The sequence below is a fragment of the Synchiropus splendidus genome, chromosome 3, assembly GCF_027744825.2.
Source record: "Synchiropus splendidus isolate RoL2022-P1 chromosome 3, RoL_Sspl_1.0, whole genome shotgun sequence".
NCBI lineage: Eukaryota > Metazoa > Chordata > Actinopteri > Syngnathiformes > Callionymidae > Synchiropus > Synchiropus splendidus.
In genome coordinates this window covers 28124575-28138160 of record NC_071336.1, presented here as the reverse complement: position 1 = coordinate 28138160, position 13586 = coordinate 28124575, and the positions used below count along the sequence as shown (strand labels likewise).

General features: G+C 43.7%; 3 protein-coding genes across 7 annotated transcripts; 1 reads left to right on the top strand and 2 right to left on the bottom strand.

Annotated features, from left to right (window-relative positions):
- Positions 1-129: 129 nt before the first annotated feature.
- On the top strand, positions 130-3017 carry LOC128755664 (transmembrane protein 241). Its single transcript, XM_053859554.1, has 15 exons — positions 130-426; positions 783-829; positions 902-979; positions 1049-1130; positions 1205-1282; positions 1344-1369; positions 1440-1491; positions 1618-1666; positions 1852-1897; positions 1984-2019; positions 2161-2195; positions 2256-2325; positions 2394-2487; positions 2558-2622; positions 2755-3017. The coding sequence occupies exons 1-15, from the start codon at positions 355-357 to the stop codon at positions 2846-2848; spliced, it is 924 nt and encodes a 307-aa protein (XP_053715529.1). The 5' UTR covers positions 130-354; the 3' UTR covers positions 2849-3017.
- rbbp8 (retinoblastoma binding protein 8) lies at positions 2970-9636 on the bottom strand. 4 transcript variants are annotated; one of them, XM_053859550.1, is made up of 19 exons: positions 9534-9636; positions 9011-9129; positions 8897-8939; positions 8703-8798; positions 8525-8616; positions 7991-8057; positions 7749-7930; positions 7601-7696; positions 7431-7492; positions 6860-6921; positions 6484-6778; positions 6224-6335; positions 6039-6121; positions 5682-5793; positions 5473-5613; positions 5365-5410; positions 4165-4252; positions 3949-4090; positions 2970-3185 (listed from the first exon to the last, which is right to left on the bottom strand). In XM_053859550.1, exons 2-19 carry the CDS (start codon positions 9108-9110, stop codon positions 3079-3081), a joined length of 1926 nt encoding a protein of 641 aa, XP_053715525.1. In that variant the 5' UTR covers positions 9111-9129; positions 9534-9636; the 3' UTR covers positions 2970-3078. The 4 variants fall into 4 exon arrangements, with proteins under 4 accessions (XP_053715525.1, XP_053715526.1, XP_053715527.1 ...); XM_053859551.1 differs by having other exon boundaries at positions 6484-6775; XM_053859552.1 differs by having other exon boundaries at positions 7613-7696.
- Positions 9637-9976: 340 nt separating this feature from the next.
- fam168b (family with sequence similarity 168 member B) lies at positions 9977-13389 on the bottom strand. Of its 2 annotated transcripts, none has more exons than XM_053859955.1 (7): positions 13110-13389; positions 12339-12436; positions 12171-12251; positions 11912-12054; positions 11635-11833; positions 11422-11551; positions 9977-11299 (listed from the first exon to the last, which is right to left on the bottom strand). In XM_053859955.1, exons 2-6 carry the CDS (start codon positions 12406-12408, stop codon positions 11433-11435), a joined length of 612 nt encoding a protein of 203 aa, XP_053715930.1. In that variant the 5' UTR covers positions 12409-12436; positions 13110-13389; the 3' UTR covers positions 9977-11299; positions 11422-11432. The 2 variants fall into 2 exon arrangements, with proteins under 2 accessions (XP_053715930.1, XP_053715929.1); XM_053859954.1 differs by having other exon boundaries at positions 12168-12251; positions 13110-13293.
- Between the last annotated feature and the right edge of the window lie 197 nt (positions 13390-13586).

The following is a 13586-nucleotide window of genomic DNA, read 5'->3' as shown; positions in this document are numbered from 1 at the left end:
GATGAAGAAATTAAGGTTACAGTATTTACTGTTTCTTATTGCTTTTTTACAAGAAATAACCGCGAGAAACATATGGGTGCGACAAGAAAATATATACAAATGATATGCATAACAAGTTAAATAAAATAAATAATCCCCGGTAGCAGGAATAAATTATGGCGATTATTGCGATGAAGAACATCCTGCTGTCATCTGTACTATAGACGATCTTTGTCTCACGACGTCTTGACGTGTCATCGAAGCAGAAAAGGAAGTTTCTTTCGCAGCGTTTGTAGTTTCAAACTTAGTCCACGCGGAAATGTGAGGTCTGTTTATATCGATTTAGTAAATCATGAGGCGAGTTGGCAGGTCAACATGCAGTGGAAACGACACTTCACTGGTCTGGCCTTCATCTTTGTGTTCGTGGTTTCGTATTTCACTAACAAGGTAGGCGATCATGAGAGACCGTTTACTTTGTGTTGCTATCCGTAGATGCTTCCAAAACCAAGTATAAATTGTATACCAGAGCGTCAATCAATTAAACTTAAAAATAACATTCAAATTATTTATTTATTTTTTAAAGGCGGTGCCCTTACGAACTTTTTACAAAAGGAAACGTTCTCTGACACACAAAAAATGTTGTGAAAATTACAACAATGAAAAGAAAATAATTAGAATGAAACACATTTTTTAAGAGTTGACGTCCTAAAATGATAAATAAATGAATAAAACCTTTTGATGTGAGATCAAAAAAATTAAATTAAATGTCTGTTTTAATGGTCGAACCTGTCTTTCATGTCCAGTTTGTCCTGTCAGTGTTGAAGTTCACCTATCCGACTCTGTTTCAAGGGTAAGTCCTTCTGGTGAATGACCGCAAATCGTCTTGTCTTGTTTTAACAAATGGCTTGTGTTTGTAACAAAGATGGCAGACGTTTGTCGGAGCGTTCCTGCTTCTTCTGTCCGGAAAGCTCGGCTGGGTGGAGATGACTCGCATTTCCAGGTCTTTTTCAAGTTACATTGAAGCCTTTTATCTTGCTTATACTGCATGTCATGCAATGACTTATTCCAGATCATCAGTTCTGTCGTGGCTTCCCGGCTCCTTCTTGTTTGTGGGGAACATATATGCTGGATCCAGAGCTTTATCTCGCCTGGTCAGTGGTGCTCTTCGTTCATCTGCTCTTCCTTGACAATGCTGCAGACTGAGTCACGGTCGCTCTCTCCACAGGACATTCCTTACTTCTTCACACTCCAAAATTCCTCTCACGTGGTCAGTCAGATCATCCGGACGGTCGTGCACAGAGAGGTGAGACACTGGCAGTGACAGCTGTGAAACATGATCAATATTGTTGGCTTCCTGTTTGCAGAAGATGCAGCGGCTGCAGACGATCAGGTGCGTTCGGACCCAGCACATGATGACAAGTGAATTTAAACCCTTAGTAAATCTGTTTTTCCTCTTTAAGCATTTTTCTGATGCTGATTTCTGCCATCAACCTTCCTCACTATGACCCTCAGGTAAGGTTGGTTTCAGGCTTGGTGGTTAAAAAAAAACATGCAATATATTGATGAAAGATATACAAAGTCTACATCTTTTGTCAGAATAATTTTCTATTCAGTCTTCTGTATTTTTTCCTCCATCAGTTTGATGTCAGCAGTTACATGTGGGCCGCTGGTCACCTCTTCTGTGTTGGTGAGTGACTTTGACCTTTCACCTTGATTCACTGCTGAAGTGTTTTGTGGCTTCAGTAGGAAAGAGAAAAGGTATTTTTGGAAGGTAGGCAAGCTGGTTCATTCGAGATGGATCACAGCAATACGAGAAAGTCCAAAGAATAATCCGTAATTCAAGAATGAAGAGTCACATTCTTTACACTTCAGGTGCCTACAGGGTGTTTCAGGTGCACCACAAGTCCATCAATTTAAGGTGACATCTTCCTGTACCGTAAAAAAAGATTCCGTCTTGGTCACACCTGACTTTTTCTGCTCGACTCAAACCCCTTTCTATTGCAGTGACATTGAGCAGCAGTGCATTAACTACCTGTTCAGGTAAATATACTGTCTAGCAGTTGGATGACCTTTGTGTAGATGAAAGAGCAAAACTAAACGGTCATAATGTTTAGGCATGTAATGTGTTTTCTCCAGGGTGTGCAGCTGACGTGATGCTACCGTTTTTCCTTCCTACTCTAGTGTGCTGTTACTGGCTGTGGCAGCTCACCCAACAGGTCAGACAAACCTTCAATTCCTATCACGTCTGGTCAGAGCTGAACTTTCCATGTCATCAGGTGACCTCAAGAGTGCCTTAGAGTTCCCCTCTCTCCAGTCCCACACCTTCCACTGCGGCTGCTGCGCCAGGTGAACGTCCTTGGATGCGTCTTAGGAAGTGAAATGCCTTGCTGAACGTCCAAACATCTGTGTTGCAGTGCATTACTAGGGTTTCTGTTGCTGCTTGCAACAGTCAAGTTAAAGACGGGCTCTTCCTGCGAGCTCTTTGCTGTGTGGATTTTTCTATCCAAGGTGACTTTTTTTTTTTAATTCAGGTCAGAAAAGCAAATAATTATCAGAAAAGTAACCGGTGATTTCGCAGGTCACTGCCATGAGTCTCTCGCCGCTTATTTTCACCATGGATGCCAATGTTCCATCTGTTGTTTGGTGAGTACCTCTTAGACACTCAGTCAAAAAAGAGGATTCTTACATCACATCTTGATTTTATGAGGCATAAATAACCTCCGCTTCTGTCCACTGTCTCAGATGATATTGGTGAAACTATTTTTCTCCTTCCAGTGTCATGGTGAGTCACGCTGGAGAGGCGCTCCTGGTCTACAGTGAAAGAGAAGCGCGGTCTGACCAACACCCCACAAGACACACGCCATCATGAGATTCCTTCCCTGCCTTTCAAAGATTAACTGTATATTATTAAATCTAGACAAGTTTTGTGTCCAACAAGACTCCTTCCATGTGATAAACAAACTGAAGAGCTTTTCTTTGAGTTTCCATTTATTTAGTCTGACAAACGCTCAATTAAATAGATTAAATAAAATTTATATAAAGTGTACAGTGTAACTTGAAGGCCGTGCTTCTTAAACCAAACCTGGTTCAGTGTTCATTTCACGATGTCTGGGTCTCAGGCTGTTTCTTCTTCTGGGAGAAGAGAGCGTTGAAAGGTTGTCGTCTTCGCATGCGTGCCTGGGGGTTTGTCTCTTCGTGGATGTAACCTGAACCGAATGGATTTAAACAAGCTTGAATACAGCGAACAGGTGTATCAACGTGAAGCTGAATATAATGCAGTGAAGAAGACGAAGGAGAGCAATAACAAGCCTCATTTTTTAATTATTTTTTTTTCTCTGAACTGAAGCCTAATTGACAACGGGGCTATAAAGGGTCATACTGCCAAAATATTGAGCCTTGTCACATCAAACTGATGAAATCACAGGTGTTTTATTTCCATTAAAGCGCTCAAAATGCGCTGTTTTCGCCCGCGTGTCTGCAGCTCCGCCCACAGAGCCAATCTCCTGGAGGACTGTAGAGGAGAAGCAGCAGCTGAGACCAGCTGTGTTGTCAGAACTTTGGACACGCAGGCGAAAACAGCGCATTTTAAGCTCTTTAATGTACATAAAAGATGTGAGGAGTTTGTGAATCAAGTTCAGAACATTGTCCAGTTGGTTCCACGAGAGAGTCTCCATGCAGCACCTGCGGCTTATAGACCAGTGTGGCTCATGTATGAACAAGACCTATTTTCCTTCTCAAATTTAGTACTTGACAAATTTAGACAATGGAGCGCCTAAATTCATCTTCATTCATTCTTTCCACCACGCCTTCCCTCACCAGTCAACCATTTGCGAATATTAATGACACACAAATGGGTTGAGTTATGCTTTTGAAGACCCACGACTGTGCTATGAATGAAGGGACTTCCATCCTCACCAGCTAAAGCTTCCCGTTGAGATGCTTTTATTAGTGAAATATATGAATCCTCACCTCGATCGATGCATGTTTGAGTAGACGGAAATCCAACTTCCCAAAAGTTTTCAGGAGTTGCAGGAGGTAAGTACTGAAATCGATGTCTCGAACAAGCGCCTAACTTCTTCTGCTTCTCTTCCTCAGGCAAGTGAGCGTAGTACTGTCAAAGACAGACGGCACCATGACGTCAAGATGGCTCGTGTGTCAGGACGTCTCCCAACTGCGGCTACTTACGATCTCACACTCCTTGCACGTGGTGCCCTTCAGTTTTCTTCTTTCCTCTTTCTTGCGGACCACAGCCACGTGCGCGAATGTCGCTTGCCTAATTCAAGAAGGGAACAGATGAAGAGCATAGTCACTGCCCGCGCTGCTGCAAATACAGTGGTACCTCGGTTTTCGAACGTCCCGGACTTCGAACAAATCAGAGTTCGAACAAAAATTTCCAGATTTTTTTGCTTCGGATTTCGAATGAAAATCCAGAACTCAAACGTTCCGAAAAAAGACGGATAAAAACATAACGTGTGCGGACCGATCAGCTGACCCACGACACGCTTTGTTATTGTGTATAACGCAGCCTCTGTATGCAGACGTGTCCCGTTAGCTACATTTACTGACTGTTTTTTCTTCATATTGAGGTGTAAAACCTTTCCTGTCTCCGCACTGGACCGTGGTAGAGTGTCACAGGGGAGGCTCTCCACACCTCCGAGGCTGGAGCGCTCACTCCAGGGTTTGATGTCCTGTTGTGGGCTGGAGCTGGGACAGGGATGAGGTGAGTCTGGGACAGAGCGTGACTTGGTTTATGACTTTGTCACAGCCAAACTGCACAGAAGAGCGCATTCAGAGCTGGACACGCACCGGGCACCTCTTCACTTCTGGAGAGACGTCACTCACTCGGCAACCCCTCCCACATGCAGCGGCCACACACATAGAGGAACAGCGCACCTGCAGCAGACACTCTACATTCACTCCTACAAAAGACTATTTTAAGGCTTGGAACCCATTATTTCTTTTTCTATCAATTGTAATGGGAAAAATCGATTCTGATTTCGAACAAATCGCTTCTCGAACGGCCGTCTGGAACGGATTGTGGTCGAGAACCGAGGTATCACTGTATACTGAGTTGATGAAAGTGCCTTCATCGTCCGAGGCCACTAGATGGCGCGCTTGGTTTAGAATTACTATGAGGCCTTGAATTAGACGGCCAAACATTATACGGTAGACAGTGCCACTTAGTGGCCATTGGGTCATGAAACCTTATCAAGCTATCGTGACTGAACGCCATTGAAAATACACCACGAGCGAGTGGATCAAATAAATGAGGAGTCTGTGTTGATTTCGCACTGTTATTTGGGCCAAAGTCTTGGCGAAAAACCGAAAACCATACAGTGGAGATCTAATGCATCACAGGCTACAAAAGAAAGCAGAAGTGCTCACCCATCTTTCCGTCTTCTCATAAAGCTTGGAGAGCTTTCAGGAGACCCTTGAAGACATGAAGCACAAAATGAATTCCTCGTCCATCACACACAGTGTTTCAAATCTCACCATGATCTTCATCCTTCTCATCATCATCATCACCGTCTCTGTGGTTCTGACCCAACTCTGAACAGTTATAGGATCTGTATTCGCCACACTCACTGGTGTCAAACATTCGCTCCAAACTGTCATTGGCCTTCTCTCCGATCCCTGAGGAGCGCAAAGTCAGGCTTCCCAAACACAGCTACACACTGTACACCCTGTTATTTTAGGGTTACCAGGCTCAGCCGCATGGTCTTGATCGTGCTCACTATGCTCCTGGAGAACACTGTGGCTGATCCAGGTGCAGTCACTGTCCTCCAACTCTCCGTTACAGGCCTGCGTTTCCTCCTGCGGGCAGACACACCATTCACTTTGGATAGATGGGTTTGAGCTACTCTGCATTTGAGTTAACTGTCACTTTAAATTCCTTTTTTGGTTGTGTTACACCTTCACGTCTGGAGAGGAGGTGGCAATTTACCTGACTTTAAAACCAAATGCACCAAAAAGTAAGACACGTCCATTGAGAAAGATTTCAGTAAACAGTCATCAGGTGACAGGATCTCACTAGAATAAGTAGTAATACATGAAAGTACCTTCTCCGGCTCACTTTCGTACATCGACAGTGCCAGTGCAGGGTCGATGCTCCACATGGGCTCCACGTCATGTTTCTGGTCACCTAAAAATAGATGACCAGAAATATATAGATTGTCTCTATATCGGAGAGGAGGGACAGAACGTGCTCCTTGAGACCGACTCTGTGATGTCGGAGGTAACTCACCGCCTGGAGCATCAGATCTTCGGTGAGCTGCATCTGTCCTGTTGGGCTTCTTGAACTCGGGACTTCCGCTGTTCACTGTTTGGTTGATGTTTCTGCCGGGTTCTGACTTCTCCTGCAAGCGTGAGAACGTTGCTTTCATTTAAGTCACCCAGCAGTCAGCAGAGCTCCCAGTGATCTCGGGCTGAGGTGAAGGTGACATCTCTGTCTGCCTCAGCAACAGCCGTGACAACTGGATCAGTGTAACTCATGAAACATCCAACCTTGCTGCCAGATGTTTCCTTGAAGCTTTGCTCAGCAACACCTTTGCTGCTTCTTTGATCTGCTTCAGTCTCGGTCAACTTTTTAACTCTCTTCGACATGACACTCTCCTCTTTGCCCTCCACTTCATCTTCACTTCCCTCTTTCACCCGTTTGGCTTTGCTTATAGCGTCGATTTCCAGTCCGCGCTTGATGCTGGTAAGCAGGGAGGGAGACTTTGCCGTGGTCGAGTGTGGACTGTGGATCAGGGAGGAGGAGGAGTGGTGCGGCTTGGATGGAAAGAAAGACGTGATGCTGCTGAAGGTGAGAGGAAACAGAGTGGTTCAGTTATAAGGCCGTCACCAAGGCACATCCCTGCATGGATGGAAAAGTTCTTACTTCATCCGAACATCTGCCATCTGAGCGGCCTTGGTGTTCTTCTGTTGAGCTGTGTCAGGTTTCTAATGGGGAAAAAACAAAGTGTTACTAACTGATTTGGGCTCATACTAAACCTCAGATGTAAAAAGCAGATGAAGATTTGAAATTGAATTGTTTTGTGGGGAAAAAAAAGTGTTAGTTAATGGGCTTCTCTGTTATGAAACAAAACACAACTTCCTTTGTGTTGCCATCTTCTTCACTACAAGCAAATAGATACATAAGAAAGATCGCGGACAACATATTTATTCACTTAAATTTTTTTCTAGTCTAGTCTAGCTCTACTTTTTGGTGTTTTACTTTTGCAGTGAAAATATTTTCATTGTGCTGCCTAATCAAATAACTATTTATCAATACAAAAGAGAGGGAACGGTCCCCTCTGAGTTCTCAAATGAAAGGGTTTCAATTCCACTTGCAACAGCCTACCAACCATTGTGGGTCAGTTTCTCTTTGGATGAACCAGTTCCAAAACTGGCAGCAGGCGCATCAACCTGAACAACGAAAAGCAACATGTAGAACCTTAGCCTGTACTTACAGTGCGAGGTTTGCTGTGAAGCTCCAGCGCACACGTTTCTGCAATCACCATGTTTTCATCATCTTTGGTGAGAACACACGATTGAATTAGTGAAATACAAACAGGATGAGACTGTTCATGAACTTAGTCATTTAAAAGGAGGAATATGAATTAAGTATCTTTGTACTTTCAGATATTTGTACCGAAAACTGGTGATGCTTCAAGTTCACAGGTGTTTGGCACAAGAACCTCAGCTTTGGTCACTTTATCCGACTCTTTCTTCAGATCTAAGGAGAAAGTGTCAGACAACAACAGCAGTACTAGCATGTCAGTACTTACCACTGAAGAATGTCACGCTGGATGAAGAAAGTGGAATCTCTAAATAGCGGACATGCTTTGGTTTGTTAGAATTCTTTCGTTTCTTTAGCTTATTTGAAACAGGCAGCGAGCTTGCCAGGACGGGGGAGTCTGGAATAATGCCGTCTTCAGCATCCGGGGATGAGGCCGACTGCAATTTAGGGCTGAAAAAGAATGACGTTATGAAGTGACTCCTTTTTTACAGGGGAATTTGATATACTTACGCATTTAACTTCTGCAATCTAGCATGTAATTTCTGGTTTTCATACTCCAGGTTGTTTATTTCAGCCTCTGCAAAGACAGCATATCAGTGTGGTGAAGATGACATGCCAAATACACGTCACTCCAGATAACACACCTGCGACACATATTCCACTGTAAAATGACAGAGTGTGGAGGAAAAATGTTTTAACAGAAAGTGGAGAAGCAAAAACGTGCCAAATAAATACATTTTTCCATTTTTAGTGGAAAACTAATACAATGGACAAGTACGCTGTTTATTTACATTCAAACAGTGAGAGTAACAATATGGCTGTGTCTCAACATACACTGCAACTCTCATGCTACATACCATTTCATACTACAAATAATGTTTATATCTGACAACACCATGGGCTTGGAACAGGTCCCGGCATGAAAAGATTACTATATCACCACACAATAATTTCGGTAAAGACTTGATAGAAACTGGTTCATTACCATTTACGAAAACATGAGTTTGGTAATGGCTGAATGAGCTGCTGAGATGCTGAACATACTTAGTTTCCTGATGATAGACTCGTTCAATTCCTGGCTGTTTTTCAAGTTTTCCTCCAACTTTCCACAGCGAACACAGTCACTTGTTTTAAGCCTGGAAAGAACAAAAGTAGCACCCACATATGTAGCAGTATGATCAGTGCGCGACATCATGACTGACTGTGATGTTAGTTTCTGTACCTGTCGTCCAGGAGATTCACAGCCTCCTGCAGTGATTTGTTTTGCTCCTTCAGCTGCTGGTTGCGTTTGTAATACACTTCCAGTTTCTGTGCATCTCTGTCGAGAAAAAGCCACACAAATAATAGATTCAATATGAAGTAGATCAAAGCGCTGCTGTACTGCAACCTGGATGAAAAACAGGGCATCATACTCACAAAGATCTCTCCCTCTTCAGCTTTGACACTTTCTCCTGCAGTTCTGAAGAGCATCAAAACAGTTTTGAACTAAACAGAAAAATGAGCTTCAGTCAATACAAGACATATTTTCACCTTGAAGTGCATCATCGTGGCATTTCCCTAGTTGCCTGTACAAATCCTGGAAAAGGTCAGCAACAGCGGTCGACCTGTTGCTCAGGTCTGGACTGCTCATCTTGACCAGCGGTCTCCTTCTACACAAGATAGAAAGGTCTTCATGGAATCTGCTGGATCACAATGACATTTTCCAGAAGGGTCCGGCTCTTCTGATGATCTTAAGGATGTTCCCTGAAGTTAACGTGAACTGTTGTTGTCATGTGAAAGACGAAAAGACGTGAACTGCAAGTGTTGTTGCTGCATGTATTATGGGTTTTCGCATGAATGGACAACTAATGTGGACACGCTTCCGAGAAGGCAGCACAGAGAACAATAGAACTTCAAATGCACAGACTTGGTGGAACCTGAAAGCAGCGTGAATATTTGCAGAATCGCACTGTGTTCTTGCAAGAAGCCCAGACTAACGATGAATACAAAGCTTGTGTTTTTCCGAGTGCAAAACTGCTGACAGCATTTCTACTGAGTAGAAGACAACACTTACTCAAACGCACGGTAATCGACAATGGGCTCAAAGTGACACCAACAAAACGCTTCTCTTGTTTTCTTGTACGCTACGGAAACGAAACAAAATAAACTACCCGCTCTCGAACTGCACGATGGGAGTCACTTCTTCTTCGTCTCTGCAAACTCGAGCGCCACCTTGTGTTTAGAAACGCAACAAACCATAACTAGAAACGCGAATTCAAAGGCTCAAGGGTTAGAAAAACGCCCCCAAAGTCGTTCTATGATCACTACTTTGGTTGCTTTAAATGACAAATGTGCCTCTCCAACATTGTTTACACATTACCTCCATCCCAACAGACATAATGGCATAAGAGTTTGTTCCAGAGGGGATACTTTATGATGCATTTATTTATGATATAGATAGACAGACAGACAGACAGATAGATAGAATTTCCTGTGGGCTAGAATAAAAGGCTCCAGTCAGCATTTTTTCCCGCTTTTATTTGAATATAAAACGAGAAACAAAAATCACAAAAATAACATTTACAAAACAGATTTTTAATCGAAGTGAACTGCCAACATACAAAAGCATGATGAAGACAGAGAGTTGGGTGGGTTAGACTAGAAACTGTGGTCGGGCAATCGGTATCTTCCAACAAGCAGTCTCTATAACATACTTAAAATGGCCTTTAGTGTCTTATATTAGCAGCACTGTTCACAAATGTAGTTGAACACCATCATGTTAGTGCACGTAGCAGTGATTTAATGAAGTGATGCTGAACAGCTACCCAAACAATTCAATATTTGGACATTTGTAGGCATTTTCCACCAGCATTCCGAATGGTTCCTAACCCACACTTCCTCATATAGTCTCCCAAACACACATTTACACACATATATTGAACATAAAAACAGCCAAAACTCGACACTCATTTAATGAGTACAGACGACATCCGATGGCTTCTACTTGCACCTCACCTACAATACTTTAAAATAAAATAGGTGTCTGGTTTCACATTAAACGGACCAAACGTGTCTCAAGCAGATAACAAAAGCCGTTGTAAACCAGTGATGAATTACTAATGAACGACCATCGGCCCAAAGCACAATGCCCTCGCTTTTCCGTAAAACAAAGAGGTAAAACACAACTTGTCACAGAGAGAACTAAGAGAGAACATTTGCATAACACACAACGCAGTGAAAATGGATCGATTTAGTCTGCACTACATGGCACAGCTTTGCTTTTGCATGAACAAATACGTCTCGTCGTGGTTTCACATTTAAGACATGGTTACTGGTGATGCATTGCAGATTATTACTTATTCCATTCCTTTGGAGGTTTGCCTTTTGTTTATTTTGCATCGGTCACAGCAGGTTGACTTAGCTAGCATTAATTCAGATATCTATACATATCCACATGCATTTGAACGTCATATGTACTCGAAGACAAACTAATCTTGAACTCCTTTATACCACTTGAAGCTATAAAACCTGCAGGACTGACAAAAAGGTTTGCATGAGGACGTTACCAGTCGATGGGCGATATGCAGTAGGATGAGGGAGTTGCTGGCGTTAAAGTTTGGCATGGGAAGCAGCCTTACTTTATTAATAGGGGCTATGAAATGAGTCTAGTCTTACGCCCTTCTACCGAAGAGATAGATGGTCGTTTCTATGTACTCTGGGTTTTAGTTTCACATTATGCTGGAAGTAAAGCAATTGGCTTCAGACACAGGTTGGGCTGGTCCGTCCCCAAAAGCACGGAACACTGGAGTCGAGAGTGAATGCATATTTACCATTCTTGACCTGCAGAAACAAAAAACAACACGGTGTTAGCGCTTGTCAAAATCAGGAAGATTTGCCACATGCAAAGGAACCTTCCCATGATAGATAGGTATGGCTGAAAAATAACTCAACAAACAACTCACATTGGTCTAGTTCACCACTGTGGTGGCACATAGCTGTAGCTGTGTGTGCCAGCAGGTCGATATGTGGGCATTGTGACTGGGTGGGGTGCAAGAGCTGCAGGCGCTGGTGATGGAGTAGTCAGTAATGTTCCTGAGCAGGAGACAGGTGTGTTTAAGGCATGTTTAAATAAATAACACTGTTTATAGAACACAAAAACAGCAAGCACGCCTCACCTGCCGACATGGCCATGGTGGTCCCGGCTACCATTCCCATGGCTACTCCGTTTGCTCTGGGAGGATGGATTTGTGGGGCATACATGGCTGCTGGCATTCCATTTGGCTGAACCACTGTTGTGTGATGTATGACATGAGGGGGTGCAGCATAGAGGGGCTGTGTGTAATAGGTGCCTTGCTGTTGTGACGGTATTAATGCCTGGAAAACAGAGAGATAAGGCTTGTCTTTGGCAAACACATTCCTCTTAAGAATCATACGATCTCTTGTACAACTCACCTGTGCATAGGGGCTCTGTTGCGGGTAAGTGCTTCTAACTGGGTACACAGCAGCTTGGTAGGGGTTGGGTGAAGAGGAGTACGGTGGGACAGCACCAGTGTTAGGTGAACAGGACACTTTGAAGGAAGTCCCTGGAGCATAGCCTGTGGAAAAGGACAACACAAACTCACTCTCTGTCAAGATCATTATCAGACTTGTTTAGTCAAAAGCACCAAATGATTTCAGGGGCACAAACATGTGCATAGCAAGACCTTACCACCTGAGAAGGCAGGGTTCCCTCCGGGGTATACATTCTGGGTGTACGTTGGCGCAGCCGCGGCGTAACCAACAGGAAATCCAGCTTCATTTCGAAAAAACACGAATGAGTCAATAGGTCAAGCTTTGTAAAAACAAAAATTCAATATTAGTGTGTGGCACAGTGGCTCACCTGGGTAGCCTAAACCCTTAGAGTTGGTGAAGGGAACCCCTGTTTGCCCGGGGCTGTACACAGGATTCATTATTGTCTTCTGATCACAGTGGCTGCAACTGACAGATGTAAATATTAGGAACAATTGTTTTATTATAAAAGAAGTCCAGAACACAATTTAGAACTCACAGCAAACATTGGGGTCTCATATCTGCGGAAACGAAGCCAATTTAACCACCAACTAAAAATAGGTTTTAGATCAACATTTCTAATAAGAAGGCGCTTAAAACTGAGGAGCAAATGCAGGGTTCCGCTGCAGACGCTGCGGTCGTTTTCACGGCCGTTTTCCGAGCACCATCTTCTGCTCATTCATTCACGTTCTCCCAATCACCAATGACGAGCTCACGTCTATGGATTGGACGCCGGGAGTTAAAAATACCTCCGTGGTCCAGAGACATCACGTCAGCGCTGCCCTACGGAGGTAGCCAGCATTACGCCACTGCACGGGTCAACGGCATCCACAAAATGCGTCAACACGGAAGGTGTTTCTCGTGTGTTAGAGGTTGTGAAAATGGCTCGGCGTGTTTTTGGAAGCCCTCCCGTGCGCGGACTGGAGCCGAGGCTCTGCGTCTCGCCTGTCTAACCGCTGGATGGCTTGGAGAGCATCCAGCCGGGGACATCTTCTCACCAGGCCGCACAGCAGTGGAGGCAGGCGGCCAGCTGTGACCCGCTCCTCCCCGCCTTTACCACCAGCACAAACTCAACAACACACCAAAAACAAACCGCTCTTACTGTTATCGGTTCTGGCCGTGTTTGTCCTCTTGTCCCTTGGGGTTTTTTTTCCCACAGAATAAAACGTAGCTAGCTGGTGTTTGGCAGCCAGATGCTTTGATGAACTCTTTTGAGCACCGCGCGTCACTTCCGTATCACGTGGTCGGCTAGTGTGTAGTGAAGCTGCAGGAAATAACATATTATATACAATATAAATAAACGCAAGCAGACGCCATTACGATTATAGAATAAGCTTCCGCGTCGAAAGTCTTGAATTCCTGTATTTTACTATTTAGTGCGTGACTGGTTTGCTAAAGCGATGAGTGTATGTGCAGATAAATGAATGTAATCGCATATGAAATTATGTAGCCAAAATCATTCGTGAAATACATAATTCAAATTGACACGTAACGTCATAACGTAAATAAATAGATGTAAACTCGACAGCGTCACCTTACACAACATGAGCACGTATTGGTCCTAGCAGGTAAAAATAAT

What these genes read in the sequence shown, in the direction of transcription:
- LOC128755664 (XM_053859554.1), top strand. Translation starts at nt 355, where the DNA reads ATGCAGTGGAAACGACACTTCACTGGTCTGGCCTTCATCTTTGTGTTC. An exon ending in TATCCGACTCTGTTTCAAGG is followed by an intron (nt 830 to 901) that starts GTAAGTCCTTCT and finishes TTTGTAACAAAG; the next exon opens with ATGGCAGACGTTTGTCGGAG. An exon ending in TGGTCACCTCTTCTGTGTTG is followed by an intron (nt 1,667 to 1,851) that starts GTGAGTGACTTT and finishes TTTACACTTCAG; the next exon opens with GTGCCTACAGGGTGTTTCAG.
- rbbp8 (XM_053859550.1), bottom strand. Translation starts at nt 9,110, where the DNA reads ATGAGCAGTCCAGACCTGAGCAACAGGTCGACCGCTGTTGCTGACCTT. An exon ending in CTGAAGAGGGAGAGATCTTT is followed by an intron (nt 8,799 to 8,896) that starts GTGAGTATGATG and finishes TTTTCTCGACAG; the next exon opens with AGATGCACAGAAACTGGAAG. An exon ending in GTGAATCTCCTGGACGACAG is followed by an intron (nt 8,617 to 8,702) that starts GTACAGAAACTA and finishes TGTTCTTTCCAG; the next exon opens with GCTTAAAACAAGTGACTGTG.
- fam168b (XM_053859954.1), bottom strand. Translation starts at nt 12,408, where the DNA reads ATGAATCCTGTGTACAGCCCCGGGCAAACAGGGGTTCCCTTCACCAAC. An exon ending in AACAGAGCCCCTATGCACAG is followed by an intron (nt 11,834 to 11,911) that starts GTGAGTTGTACA and finishes TCTGTTTTCCAG; the next exon opens with GCATTAATACCGTCACAACA. An exon ending in CACCATGGCCATGTCGGCAG is followed by an intron (nt 11,552 to 11,634) that starts GTGAGGCGTGCT and finishes TCTCCTGCTCAG; the next exon opens with GAACATTACTGACTACTCCA.